General features: G+C 37.9%; 1 protein-coding gene across 5 annotated transcripts in view; it reads left to right on the top strand.

Moving 5' to 3' along the window:
* Positions 1 to 14,269, top strand: part of BICRAL (BICRA like chromatin remodeling complex associated protein) — a 48,458-nt gene extending 34,189 nt beyond the window's left edge. For all 5 annotated transcript variants that reach the window (XM_068939714.1, XM_009668929.2, XM_009668932.2 and 2 more), the window contains 8 exons: positions 795 to 2,492; positions 4,296 to 4,401; positions 5,732 to 5,832; positions 7,679 to 7,740; positions 7,880 to 8,025; positions 8,189 to 8,283; positions 9,536 to 9,638; positions 10,482 to 14,269. In XM_068939714.1, coding sequence (XP_068795815.1) covers positions 795 to 2,492; positions 4,296 to 4,401; positions 5,732 to 5,832; positions 7,679 to 7,740; positions 7,880 to 8,025; positions 8,189 to 8,283; positions 9,536 to 9,638; positions 10,482 to 11,284 — 3,114 coding nt within the window. In that variant the 3' untranslated portion in view covers positions 11,285 to 14,269. The remainder of the gene's footprint in view (positions 1 to 794; positions 2,493 to 4,295; positions 4,402 to 5,731; positions 5,833 to 7,678; positions 7,741 to 7,879; positions 8,026 to 8,188; positions 8,284 to 9,535; positions 9,639 to 10,481) is intronic.
* Positions 14,270 to 14,555: the final 286 nt, after the last annotated feature.

Here is a 14,555-nt window from a genome sequence, read left to right as displayed (position 1 = left end):
AAAAAAAAAAAAAAAAAAACTTCTGATTTTCCTTAACGCAATACTTAGAGCTGTAGATATGAAGGATTTTTCATTCAAGATGTCCTTTGATATTTACTGTAGTTTCAACGTGTATAGTTCTCCATAATCTTTTTAATAACGTACTACAGAAATTCTATAGCATTGTTCTTCTTACTGCTTTATTTCTAAAATTCTTTTAAACATAAAGATTTAGCTTAACTTAACTCCTTAACGTTATGAGGCGGCCGTTTGTTTACTCTGTGTGACTGTAGAAGTACTGGCAGAATTTTGGAGATGAGAGGATCTTGTTTGATAGATAGAGCCAGTGAAAGAGTAGCTTTCTCCCACCTCTTCCCTGCTGCCACTGCTGCTACTATAATCTTGCCCCAAATTCATTTACAGTGGAGGTCTTTTCCCTCCTCCTTTCTTCTGTGCTCTGGTCCATACAGTGCTTGAGCTTGAGGACAGGGAAGGTAAGGTGGTAGGTCCAGAGCATGTGTCACATTCTCTTGAGAGAGCACAGCTCCCGAGCCGTGCTGTGCAGTTGGGAGGTTTGAGAAGTGAAAGGAGAGGAGTATCGCCAGCAGTCTGTTACGGGGGGCCTAAGTGACGTAAGTGCTGCACGTGTTTGTGCTGGCCCCCTGTACGGGAGGCACGTCACCTTATATACGTATGGTGCAAAGGATGTGATTTTGTAGGAGGAGTTTGTTTGCAGTCAGAATCATGCTGGGGAAAAAATGTAGAGCTTATCATTTTTGAAAAGTGATTTAATTGATGTGTTTTTTACATTTCAGAACACTGATCCTAAGTCATCTGTCAAAAGCGTAAGCAGTCAGCTTGGAGAGGGGCCTAGTGATGGACTGCAGCTGTCCAGTAGCCTTCAGTTTCTTGAAGATGAACTTGTATCTTCTCCTTTACCTGATCTTAGTGAGGATCAGCCTTTTGATATTCTTCAGAAGTCCTTGCAGGAGGCCAATATTACTGAACAGACTTTGGCAGAAGAGGCATATTTGGATGCCAGTGTAGGTTCTAGCCAACAGTTTGCACAAGCTCAGCTTCATCCTTCTTCATCAGCATCCTTTACTCAGGCTTCAAATGTTTCTAATTACTCAGGTCAGACGTTGCAACCCATAGGAGTTACTCAAGTGGTACAGCAACCTGTTGGAGCATCTTTTGCAAGCAATACAGTCGGTGTGCAACATGGCTTTATGCAACATGTCGGAATTAGCGTTCCCAGCCAGCATTTGTCTAATAGCAGCCAGATTAGTGGTTCTGGGCAGATACAGCTAATTGGTTCATTTAGTAATCAACCTTCCATGATGACCATTAATAACCTTGATGGATCTCAGATTATACTGAAAGGCAATGGTCAGCAAACACCTGCAAACATGAGTGGTGGCCTCTTGGTTCATAGACAGACTCCAAATGGTAACTCATTGTTTGGTAACTCAAATTCAAGTCCAGTAGCACAACCTGTAACTGTTCCATTTAACAGCACAAATTTTCAGACATCGTTACCTGTCCATAATATCATCATTCAAAGGGGTTTAGCGCCAAACTCTAATAAAGTTCCCGTTAATATCCAACCAAAGCCTCTCCAGATGGGTCAGCAAACTGCATACAATGTGAATAACTTGGGAATACAGCAACATCACGTACAGCAAGGGATTCCATTTGCTTCTGCAAACTCACCTCAGAATTCAGTGGTCAGTCCTCATATGTCTGTTAACATTGTTAATCAACAAAACACAAGAAAATCAGTTACGCCTCAGACAGTTAGTAATACTGGAGGTAGTATTGTTATCCATTCTCCTATGGGACAGCCTCATGCACCTCAAAACCAGTTTCTCATACCTACAAGTTTGTCTGTTAGTTCTAATTCAGTTCATCATGTCCAGGCCATAAATGGACAGCTTCTTCAGACTCAATCTTCCCAGCTGGTTCCTAGCCAAGTGTCTGCTGAGCATGTTATGCTGAACAGGAACTCTACAAACATGCTAAGGGCCAACCAGTCATATTCAGGACAGATGCTGAATAATCAGAACACAGCTGTTCAGCTAGTTTCTGGCCAGACATTCACAGCTCCTGGAAGCCAAGTTATAGTAAATCATGGAACTTCTCAGATTGTTGGTGGTCAGGTGCCACTGCAGCAGGCATCGCCAACAGTGTTGCATTTATCGCCGAGTCAAGCTAATGTTTCTCAAGGTAGATCTAGTTTTACTACGATGTCACCTGGGCAATCTTCAGTCTCAAATATGTCAGCTTCTAGTAGATTTGCTGTTGTAAGTTCTTCTGGTTCAGTACATCCTAGCCTGGGACCACCGGTTCAGTCCGTCGCATCAGGAGGAAATTTTACTGGAGATCAGCTCGCACAGAACAGAACTCAAGTCTCAGTCAGTGCATCGCATCGTCTTCCAGCATCCTCTTCCAAATCTGTCAGCACCTTTAGTCATACATCAGTTGGAGTAACGCAACAGTTTGCTTTTGGTCAGGTATGAAAACTTCCTGAGAATACAGCTGAAGAAATGCTGCTTAAACTGTGCTAAAATGTGGTTAGCGAGGTTGTGTTTAAGTTGGTATTAATACAGAGAACATCAATTTTGCTGGTTTTTATTAATTATAAATATTGTGGAACCGCTGAAAATTGCTGTATCCAAGTTGAAGCAATTTCATTCACTATTTTCTAAAATAGGTATCGCTAAGTGAATGAGTCTTCAATTAATTCAGAACATCTTACTGCTGGTTTATGGAGGTATTTTCGAAACTGCTTTAGTGTTGATCTTTTTCTGCTCCCACCTAAACTAATGGGCATTGTGAGACTAACAGCCCTGGCTACTCCTGGGAATCTTACTGTAGAGCTAGAACTAAGAGGTCGGGTACCTTCTTAACACATACAGGTCTTTACACTTCGCTAAGAACTACGCATATGTTTTCAAGGTTTAACCTGTTCAGATGCAAGGTTAAGAAGGTTTCTCAGGCCATATAATCTGTTATTTTACCTTACAGAGTTAATCGTTAAACACACCGTTTTGGCATTTGGTCCGTTATGGTTTTCTGTGTCTTGAGCAGTCTGAAGCTTTCAGATTTGAAATTAAGCAGTCAAACAGCAAAAGATTTGTTTCTTGCAGCCCTTAAGAGGAAACACCCTTGTACAAACTGCTGCAGAAGATAATATTTGAAAAAATCTTTTATCCAGGAAGAGGCCAGTTAAGTAAGAGGGAGGGAAAAAAATAAAAAAAAAGATCTGAATGTACTTATAAAATGAGAACAGCTCTTATTTGTCCGATTGGTGCAGTTACAGTGTATATATTCGACTCAAGTTTAAGCATGTCCGTTTTCATAAAGGAGCTTCCAAACTCTGCCAGTATTTAGCTGAATGACTGGTCACATAATTAGAAATAGGCTATTGCGTCACTTCTGTGGCTTTTGCTTTGATTTTTTGGCTTTTCTTTTCTTAGTCATAATGAAATATTGACAATAAATGTCCCAGAATGCACTTGCACCGGTGTCCCTTTTCCGAAAACCAAAATGGCCAAAAAGTAATGTAGCTTTATTTAGAATAGAAGGAAGAACCTATTGTAGCACCAGATTTTTGTCTTTGCCAAAACCGTTAGCACAGATCGTAACAGTTGGTTTGTAGGTGGGTGACTTAAGGGCCTGCCTGGTGGGTCTCTCTTCCCATTGGTAGGGTATGTGCTGAGGTCAGTGCGTTTCAGCAAAAAATATTTCCCGTTGCTGTGGAAGAACATTTTATTTGCTGAAATTTCAGAGCCTTAAGGTGGAAATTTGGCTGTAGCTAACTACAGAGATCAGATTCTGCTGTTTACTAGAATCCTTTTAGGATGTTTGTATTTACATGTTAAATATTGTACTGTATTGTCAAATGTGTGTGTATCGTTTAGTCACCAAACACTACCTGGTTTGTGCCACTGTGTGGTTTTTTTTGGTTGAGACAGTTTGTTGAGACATCTTCTGCAGTTTGGAGACTGTCAAAAGTACACCTGTCGGAAGGCCACTTTTAGGTAGAATCATGGTAAATAATGGCTCTCCTAGAGCGTTTCCTTTGTTTGTTTATGCTGTTAGTCTAGTATCTATTCCTCTCTGATGTAATTCCTAAAAATTTTTGAATTGAGTAGGAGGGATTGAGATAGCCGAGACTGCACCACTTGCAAAGTTGAGGTGAAGGAAAGATGCGTAGAACTGATGAGCTGTAGTTGTCTTTGTTTTGCTCGTTTTCTCTCTGTATTAAAGCTTTCAGCCGATATTTGACTGGTGTGTGTGTGGTATTTTCACAGGCACAGAAAAAATCTATGAACCAGACATCACCAGTTTCTGCATCAAAGACGCAGGATAATTTGAGACAGCCTCAGCTAACAAGTCTTCTGAGTAACACATTATCAGGTCAGCTAAGGTCTTCTTATAATTATTTTCTCTAATTTCTCCAGCAATAGAAATGGGTTAATCCTTCACTGTGTCAGACTTGAATTGATGATTTATGCTGATAGGGTCCTAAAAGTTACCAGAATTTTATTTTTAGAAGAATTCAAACCAAGTTTTTTTGTATTGAGTGTGTGCTTTGGTTTTTCCCAGCCAGGGCAGCTAGTAAGTCTGCTTCCTTTTTTAAACTGATAAATGGAATCTGTGCAGTAAGTAATTATTTCCCCTGTATAAAACCCAAATTTATTCTCTTTTATTTCTCTATTTTTTCAGCTTAGGACATTAGAAATAGTAGGTCACTTTCAAAATACAGACATTTGCTACAGTGCTCTCTGAAACTTCTAGGCTCCCTCTTGCGATGGCTGCTTCAGATACAGAGGAAAGAAAAATAGTGATTACAAGGTTATAGGCAGCCTGTCGTCACTGGGTTTGCTTTTGAATAAGTTTTTCCACTTTCAGTTAGAATAGTTAAGGTATCGTTCATGGCGGAATGCTCAGATTTTCAAGTGGCATCATGCTATTAAAAACAAAACAAAAAGCACATCATGATAGATGCAAAGCAAACAAAAAATGCAGTAGCTTTCTTGTTGCCTTTGTACATAAGTAACCTTTCTGAATAAGGTCTCATAATCTGCTTGCTTTTTATTTTTTGTGTGTGCTGGTGTGTGCAAGCTGTTCAGTCATTCTTTACAATTGATACAATATGTTAGTGAAAAAGAACTATTTTATTTGTTCTTTGGATGTTGGTTGTAATGTGCATGACTGATAGAATGCTGTTTGTATTCCTGAGCCTGACAGCTGGAAGAAGTCTGCACATCTAAAATCTAGGAAAATGTTAATATGGCTGCTATCTAAATATTTGGAAGAGCTCAACAAAATTCAGGTTTATATGTTTGTAGGAGCATTTTGCTAGTATTGAAAAGCTGGATAAAATGTACCGTGTATTTTTCAGCAAACTTTTGGGACGTTACATGTATGATACTTTTTTTAAATTTATTTATATATATATATATATATATATATATATATATATATATATATATATAGCAGTAGTGTGGTAGGACATTCTTTATAGGTAAGCATTTTTGTAGCTTGCAGCAAAATACTATCAGTCCTATTTCATTTTTATGTGCCAGTTTCTCTACAGGGTTTTTGCACTGGGGCTTTTAAGCGTATGATGTGCATATATTTCTTTCCTAAAAGCTGAAAACTCAAGTAACACCATTGGGCTAAGTACCAGAAATTTATTCTGTTCTTGGTTAAGATAACAGTTTTTTTAACATACGCTTTACAGGACAGGACTCGGGAGGAAAAATCATCCAGCAGCCTCTAGGAACAGCACAGCTACAACAAGAAAAAGTAATAGGATCGTCTCCTGTTCAGCAGAATATACAGGTAGGGCGTTTTGTTGTTGTTAGTATTCCCTTTTCCTTTAAATTTTAGTGAAGCTAAGGATGTTCCAGTGCCATAGTGATAATCTATGAGTCCTTCCAGTTTTTAGGTTATAGAAAGCCTTTCAAGATTTCTAAATGATACCTTGACGAAATAAACATTGACTGTTTTGCCAGTTGATACTCTGAATGCTGTGTTGAGGTTTATTCAGTAAGTGGAATTTGACTGTACTACTTCCTGAAAGTATTTCATACGGCATTATAATTCTTCGTTTAGTTGGATGTAAGTTAGACCCACTGTTACTGTCGCGTCTGTCAACTCAGCAATTCTCCAGCTGTTTGGGAGAGGATGGTTTGGGAGCAGCTACAGAAAAATTCCATCTGGCCTTTGTCTCTGTCATGCTTTCTTGTGTTGCTTTTTTGCCCCAGTGTCCTCCCCTGTCCTCTGCCCCCTTCCCCCAAGTTCTCCTGTATATAGCAACTCTGAAAAAATTTAAGACCGCTTCCAGGGGTTAGGGCTGGAAGGGAGGCCAGCCTTTTTGGGGCGGGGAATACAAGTGCTTCTGGAGGGAGGAGAGAAAGAATTGTTACATTCATGGGCTGAGTAGCTGAGAGCAAGGAGCAAGGATTTGAAGTAGGCTGTGGAGAGTGCAGGCTTGGTTGTGGATGGAACTAAACTATAAAATTAAAGAAGACGCCAAAGGAGAATCTGTTTCAGTATTTTTGCTCCTTGCCGTTAAAAGTATTTTTTTGATGCCGTATGACATACATGTTTTCCTCTAGCTTTCTAATAGCAAAGCAGAAAATACTTTAAGTAGTACTCAATTCCGAGTTCAATCTGTTCTTTGAATTATTGTCCAGATTTGCATTCACCTGTGCTGGTGCATGCTTTTTATGCCCTGAAGCTAGAAGCTTTTTGGCCAGCAAGTACCATTACAGTGTATTTGCTTCATGCTGCTCCTGCCAGGCCGAAAAGGATGCTCTGTACTGTATGCTTGCTTGTTCCTGCTGACCATGTTGTAGTTTAAGAGAGCTTTCTTGTTACCTGTTTCTGAATCATAAATAACTTTTGCCCTATAACTGATTTTGTTAGTTAGAGTAGTTGGCGACATCTTAAAAAAAGGAACAGGACACTGTTTTATTTTAAACAAAGACCCTTGGATCTGTAATGGCTTCTTTGGGAGTCTTTGGATTGCCATAGTGCCTTTCATATCGTGGAAACATGTGTCTGTACCACCTCAGAGAAGCTCCCATCCTGGGAAGCATTCCTCTGCAAAACCTTGGCTTCCTAAATGTGTAAGGAAAGGAGAAAATCTTGCAGATCTCTCTGATAGGTATATCTGTAACACTGCCGTCGAACCAGAGTTCCGAGGACTGCCCGCCCTTCCCAGCCGCCATGACTTTCGAGATTTTTGGTATGCAGCCTTAGCCTGCTTCCCTGACAGATCTTCTGGTCCATCAAAATTGGGCAAGAAAGCCTCAGCTGAGAAGTACAGGGATAGTTCTCAAGAGCAAATTTTTTGCCAGAAGTTTTTGGTTGCAGTTCTTCTTCTCTCACCTGCTGAATTTGATGACCCGTGTTTTTCCCAGTGAAGCGTGTGTATGCACCACAGTGAAACTTGCCTATAAACAACATATCTGTCATGTATTTTTGGTTTATGTAAGAGAAGTGATTTCCCTATTTCATTACTACAGTACCCTATGAAAATAAGAGAGTTGAAATTGTTTGTACTTGGTGATTACACTTAATATTGGTAATATACTTAATTGGCAGAGCTAAATGCTGACACCTAGGCTTTGCGAGGGAGGGGGTAGTATCAAATGTAATTTGTCTTTTATTTTGCACTTAGATGGACGGTCATATCGTCGGACAGAAAAGGCCTGCGGCTAAACAGTTAACTAAAGGAGCTTTGTAAGTTATATCCTTGTTCTGTAATTCTGTTGTAGACGTTTTCTCCAACCTTTATCTCCTTTTACTTTTTGTCACTGTATAAACTTCTCTTAGAATTAGACTGTGTGTTAATTACAAATATCATTAATTTTCCTTGTAGTATCTTACAGCAGTTACAGAAGGATCAGGTGCATGCTGTGACACCCGATAAAAGTCAGTTCAGATCATTAAATGATGCCGTTCAGAGACTCCTTTCATATCACGTGTGCCAGGGATCACTGCCAACAGAGGAAGACTTAAGAAAAGGTAATTTTCCTTTAAAAATTGTCAATAGGGTAGTGAACGTATCAAGAGAATTCTTTATATAAGTTAAAGCAGTAAGCAAGGGAACTTGTTAAAGTTTGTACAGGTTACTGAGCCTTCTGGTTACTGAAGAACAGTGTTTGAAAGTATTCTCTTGTCTTTTTAGTGGACAGTGAATTTGAATCTGTAGCTACGCAGCTTCTAAAGAGGACACAGGCTATGCTGAACAAGTACAGGTGTTTGCTTCTAGAAGATGCGATGGTAAGGTGTATAACCCAGATATATTTTATAGGCTATGATTCAGTTTGTATGAAGTGTCCTGAATTATTGAAGTAGATGTATTATGACAGTAATAAGTCTGTGTTTCTCTGAGCCCTGTTGTTAGATGGCTTATTATAATATAAAGGATCTTGATGTTACTTGGTAAATAATTCAACCTGAATTTGCCTCAGGAGCATCTGTCTTTGCAGGCACTCCTTAGTATGGAACAGGGACTTCAGAAAAATTCTTCAGGTGATTCTCGGTTAACATTTCTGTGGTTGAAGCTAGAGCTGGATCTTTTCACAGCGTAGTCTCCCATTTCTTGCTTAGCTTTCTGTTTGCGGATCTCTCTTGGGAGAACATGTTGCTGAAATATATTGCTTCTCTCTGGTTCCTCTAGTATTGTGCAGCTACGGCAGCACAGTTGAAAGAGGTTCTGTAACTCCATTGTAATAGATTCCTAAGATACATAATGTTGGGATATGATAGCTTTGAAGACTTTAAAGCGCAGCACAGTAAGTAATGCCTATAGAACTGGTGGAACTTACCTGCCTAGTATCCTGCTGAATATTTTTCTGCAGGAAGGTGAGAGCTAGTACTTAAAAGAATTCATGTTGCTGAGACTATTTATCACTTCAATGTATACATATGTAGTCTGATTACTTCTTATTCTATCAGCATCATCAGTGGCCATATATCTTAAAAATATATGCTCGCATCTTAGAATCAGTGAAATGAGTTGAGCCCACATTGTGCGTATTGCTTGAGCACTGGTGCTGGTGCCTGTTAAGTTCCATAGACGTGGAAGACGCACGAACTTCTGCTCTGTGCGTGTACTTTGCTCTCGCTCTGAATGGGCTGTAGTAACCGGGGAGGTGATTTCGTGGAGTTAGGGTCCTTCTCTATACATTCCTGCAGGTGTCAGTGCCCGAAAGAATGTTGAAAAGCTCCCTTCTGAGGCCTCCAGTCATATTATAATTTGTAAAGTTTGTGTTATAATTTTTTAAATCTTCAACAAATAAAAGGTACCATAAACTACGAATAATACTTTATTTATGGTTGAGTTTCCGTAATGCTTGGAGTCACAGACAAGATTGTTCCGGATACTGTTACAAATACATCCAAGTTCTCTACAGATGTATAATGAAAGTTGGTCTTTTTCTCTGAAGAGTTACTAAGCTCTAAGCGTTTTAGTTTAGTATAAACTTAGGAAGTGACTTCATAGATGGTCGTTTCTTTCCTTTCCCTCCAGCGGATAAATCCCTCTGCTGAAATGGTTATGATTGATAGGATGTTTAACCAGGAAGAAAGGGCATCTCTGTCCCGTGATAAGCGTCTTGCACTAATGGATCCTGGTGAGTTATGGTTAACTTCAAAATCTGAAAGATGAAGGCAGCATAAGTATAGGGTGTTTAGAATATCCTAGGACTATGGTGAGTAACTGACAGTTAAGGATTCCACTAATTGAGATACTGAATAGGCAATTACAACTTAAATTTTAATAACTACCAAATTTAAGTATCTAGAGACACTAGATAAGTTAAGTTATTAGGAAAAAGAAGTACTAGTCCTGTCAGCAGAGGAATGTCTTTGAAATTCTTCTGACGATAATCGTATTTCCTGCACTATTTCGAGTCTAATGTGGAAGAATCTGTCTCTGAGTTTGCTGGCAGTCAGAAAGAACGCAGCTATGTGAAGCATGAATACTCTTACTAATCTTAATGAAGTGTTGCTTTTAGAACATAACAGCCAATTAAATGACATTTTAAAATGGTCTGTTGTCGAGTGTAACAACAAGAAACATGTAATTTACGTAGGCTAAAAGTTACTATTTTGTTAATGTGCTGTATATTTTAAAAGATATTCAGAGGATGTTTGATATGAAAGTCCAGACAATAAAATACTACTTTCTTAATACCATATGTGGCTATTTAGAATGCTTGGAAGTGCCTTTAGTTTAGGTTTACAGTGACACCGCTTGCATAGCTTGCTGGTTAATTTGATGATATTCTCTTTCACTAAAGCATTAATGCAGCAGAACACTTAAGCCTGGGCTTAAGATGAGGCACATCTCTTAAAGACATGTACCTTCTACTCTGTGGATGTTACTTGATTTTTAATAGTCAGTAAAAAGTTGGCGTGTCTGTTATTTTGATACATAGGTAGCTTAAATAAAATGTTGCTACTCTAATTTTCAGATGGTTATCAGGCCGATTTTTGTTGTTCTGCCAAACAATTTGATAAAACAGCTGATGAAGCACAGGCCAGCAAAAGTGACCATCAGTCTAGCAAACCATTAACTTCTCGAAGTCAAACTGCAAAGACCCAAGCCAGAGACCGACCAAAATCCAGCTCAGCAGAGTCCACAAATCACAGTAAACTTCCTCTAGTGCCTAACAACATTTTGACACCGCAAGAAGGAACAGTTTCTACTAAAAAAGCAGAGAGCCTCACTAAAGCTTTAAAGTTTGAGAAGCCTAATTGTTCTCCTGAGAGCCAGTACATGGCCATTTCTGAGGAAAAGATGGCTGGCAAAGATCTCGCCAAGTCCATTGAGAATTCTTCGAGTTCTGAAGACTTGTCAAAAACTCTGTCAAGAGCTGGTCATGGAACACAGAATAAAATATCAAGGAATACAGTTCAGTCTTACTCAAAAGTAACCTGTAATAATTCCCTCCAAGACAAAACTCTGAGGAGCTCTCCAAAGAATGAGGTTTTGCACCCTGATAACGTGAAAGGCTCTGGTGAAGCCCAGCAAGACTTACTGCTCAGTAAGAGTTTAGAAACTACATTTAAAAATATCTTGGAACTTAAAAAAGCTGGGAGACAGCCACAAAGTGAGGCGACTAGCAGTGGCTCTGTTGAATTAGAATTTCCTAATTTTTCACCTATTGCTTCACAGGAAAACTGCCTGGAGAAATTTATTCCAGACCACAACGAAGGTGGTGTAGAAACTGACTCTATTTTAGAAGCAGCTGTAAATAGTATCTTAGAGTGTTAATAGTTGCAGTACCATGGACAAGTTATGTTTCTCTTAGCAGAAGCAAATGTGAATGACACCACAAGTACAGCCTGACATATGTTTAAGGTTAACCTTTCTAAACTAGATTCTGTTCTGTGTTTGAGAGCAATACTCATTGTGGTTACAGTGAGATATCCAAGTAAAGTTAATCCTTGTTAGAATGCAGTCTGTTAGGGCCTTATTATTTCAAGTATTGTTACGATAGTGCTTTTGATAATTGTGCAGTACTGCAACGTAACAAGGTTGCACATCATTAGGCCCTTTATAATGTGGTAATATACTGACAATCACAGTCATTTGAAAGGATACGTTTATTGAGAAAACATTTTTAAACGTGATGGAAGCAACAGTTTTCCCCTACCCTTCTCTTCCACGAATCATCAAATTTCAGTTTTTCTGGGAAACCCACTGTACCTCTATTCAGAAGTGAAAATGAATCTATCTGTTCTCGGAGTTGGAAGGATGTCATCAGTGTGTTTACAGGGCTTCATACTTTAAAACTTAAAGTGCTTTTCTATTGCTTTCTGAGCAGAAACTAGTACTTGATGAAATGCTTGTAGTGGGTAAATGTCGTCTGTGGGACGATAATCTATGATCTTAGTCACAGTGGCATAATACGAAGTAATGAATGCTTGACTAAGGAAGGTAGAATGGAAGCCCGTGAGTGGCAAAAATGTAAAGGATGAGGCCATGATAGAGCCATGAATTTATATATATAATACATATATATGTTAACTCTTGAGGAAAAGATTTTGCATTTTATAATTGGATGTAGTCAGCCTTGAGTCTTTCTGAAGTGGTATAAATGTTTTTTTTATTTGTGTTTTTTCTTTTTTTGTTAGACCAAGTGTCAAAAGCACTTTTATTTGAAAACTGTTATGATATTAGTAGCTTATATTTTTAAGAGGACATTAGCCTTACTCTGATGAAATTTAAAGGCCAGTGTTTATTTTTGATTTTTTTGCTTTTTGCTCTCTAAGAATGTTAAATCATCCACCATAGCAGTCATAATTACTGAGATATGTACAGACCAAAGTTGATCAGCAATCCCATTATTAAAACATATCTAAAAGTGTGTAATTATTAATTCATATTCTAGAGCCAAATGAAACCATTGCATGGTTTGTATTTGGCTTGCTGTCATGTTGATAAGATAGAATCTTATTATTTTATTTATTTATTTTAATCTGTGACATCTTTCTGCTGCCCGTGCTGCTTTTTACTAGTTTACTTTGGTCATCAGTGCTGTTTGTGCACATAAGTACGCTGACGTTAGTCACGTGCACGTAGTACATATGTCTGCTCAGGAGGATATAGCTTTTGTGATTTCTAAGGTGTGCTCATGTTCTCCCCCAGACCTTCCCCACAGTTTCTTAGCGAAACTACCATTTTCCAGACTTGCTCATCGCCGTTTTCATAGGCATTTTCATAGAGGCTCGTTGTGACAAGCTGTGGTTGTCAGATTGCCAGGAAAGAAAACAAAAGGTAAAGTCCTGCTATCATGTAATTCAGTCCATCTGAATACTGCAAAAGAAAGCAGAATTAGATCCGTGCGACAGTAGAAAACGACAGTGCAGACTCGGTATTGAGTTACCGTTCACTGTTTGACCACTGAAGGAAACCGAATCTAAAAAGCAACGTGAGAAAGATAAAACTTAATTTGAAACTCATTTCCCCATCAGCATAAATGGATATACTGTTTTTTATATGTTATGAATTGCCATTTAAAAAAATTGTGCCAATTTAAAAGTACATGTTGGTAGAAACTCAGCATTCCCAAGTGTTGTATAAAATATTCAAAGTAATAATAAGTATTGCCAGTTTTAAATTTCTAGTTAGGTGTCAATAGAATAGACTCTCAGGCAGTTGGCTGTTTTCTTATTGGCAAAACTGACAATATAGTTTTCACCTATTGCCTTTTTAGATTTAATAATATGCTTATAGCTGTGTATCCTGATGCATCTGTATTTTATGATCTTGGAAATTTAACCATTCTAAACTATCTAGGAAGGAAAACAGTAAGTTACACAGCTATATGTTGAGTAGTTACATTTTTCTTTTGTAGGAAAAAAGAAAAGTTGCACGTTCATTGATCCACTTGCTTTTTGTACCACCTCAAAATGGGTTTGAGGTTTCCAGCATCTGCGCAGCAAATACGTAATTGAAGTATCAGACTCTGTGTCTTCGATTGAATTTTATTTTAGGATAGGGGACAATGGCATATAAAAAGGACAAATTACAAAAAGTAATCACTGTTGATTTGGTCAGACACATTTCTCTGAACTACTTGTGAGGGGAACCCATTGAACAATTCTAGCAAGATTAGTCTTAGATTGTTAATGTTCTGTTGTTGACTCCTTTGAATTCAATTCTAAAGGAATTTTGGTACGTGGTGAAGCAGTAAATGAATTGTATTTTTGTTGTGCTTAGAAAGTATGAATTTATTAATCATATGGGCTCCAATCCAGCAAAGTATTGTGAATGTGCATGATTTGAAACATGTTTTCATTATTTTGCTGGATCAGCATTGTGATTTCAATGTTATTTAATACTGCCTAATATTAAAACAAATTTTAAACTGGCAATTAAGAAAATATGTTCATTTTGAAGATCTTAGTATAATTTATCTGTTAGATTAGGGAGGCCTTACAGACTGACTTCACTTAAAGAGGATGTGTCACTTATTGTCAGTGTGGTATGGACTTTATTTGCTTAAATACCTTCATTTGTAAAGTATGTCTCACTTGAAATTGCTTTGTATACATTTTGTAAAAATATTTATAAAATGTTTTGTAAAAAAAAAAAAAAAAGTATAACAAATTGCAGTTTATTTTGTTATGTTGGATAAATACTGTTAAAAGACACAAGTCGGTAAATATATTGTTAATCCATGGATAGGAAATGTTTAGTTGGAGATTACAAATTGAAACAACCATTGCAATACAGCCAAAGATTTGGGAAAAATGTGTATCTGTGATTGTCTTGATTTAACCAGTATGAATATTTACATTTCCAAAAGAAGATTGTTCTCAGTTTTCGGTAATATGGTTGCAAACTATTCCTATTTCTGTGCTTTTTATAATGCAGCTGTATTATAAAGTATGTAATAGGCCAACTTTTCGTACTCTTTATGTAACGTTCTGAATATATGCTATTTAGACGTGGTTCATACGGCATTCTACTCCACGTAGTAATGTTGATCTCAAAATAACAAGATTGGCAATGGTCATGCGATTCTGTCTTTAGAAAT

This window comes from Struthio camelus, chromosome 3 (assembly GCF_040807025.1).
Source record: "Struthio camelus isolate bStrCam1 chromosome 3, bStrCam1.hap1, whole genome shotgun sequence".
Classification (NCBI taxonomy): Eukaryota; Metazoa; Chordata; class Aves; order Struthioniformes; family Struthionidae; genus Struthio; species Struthio camelus.
The sequence above is the reverse complement of the archived record's forward strand: the minus strand, read 5'-3'. Positions and strand labels throughout refer to the sequence as shown.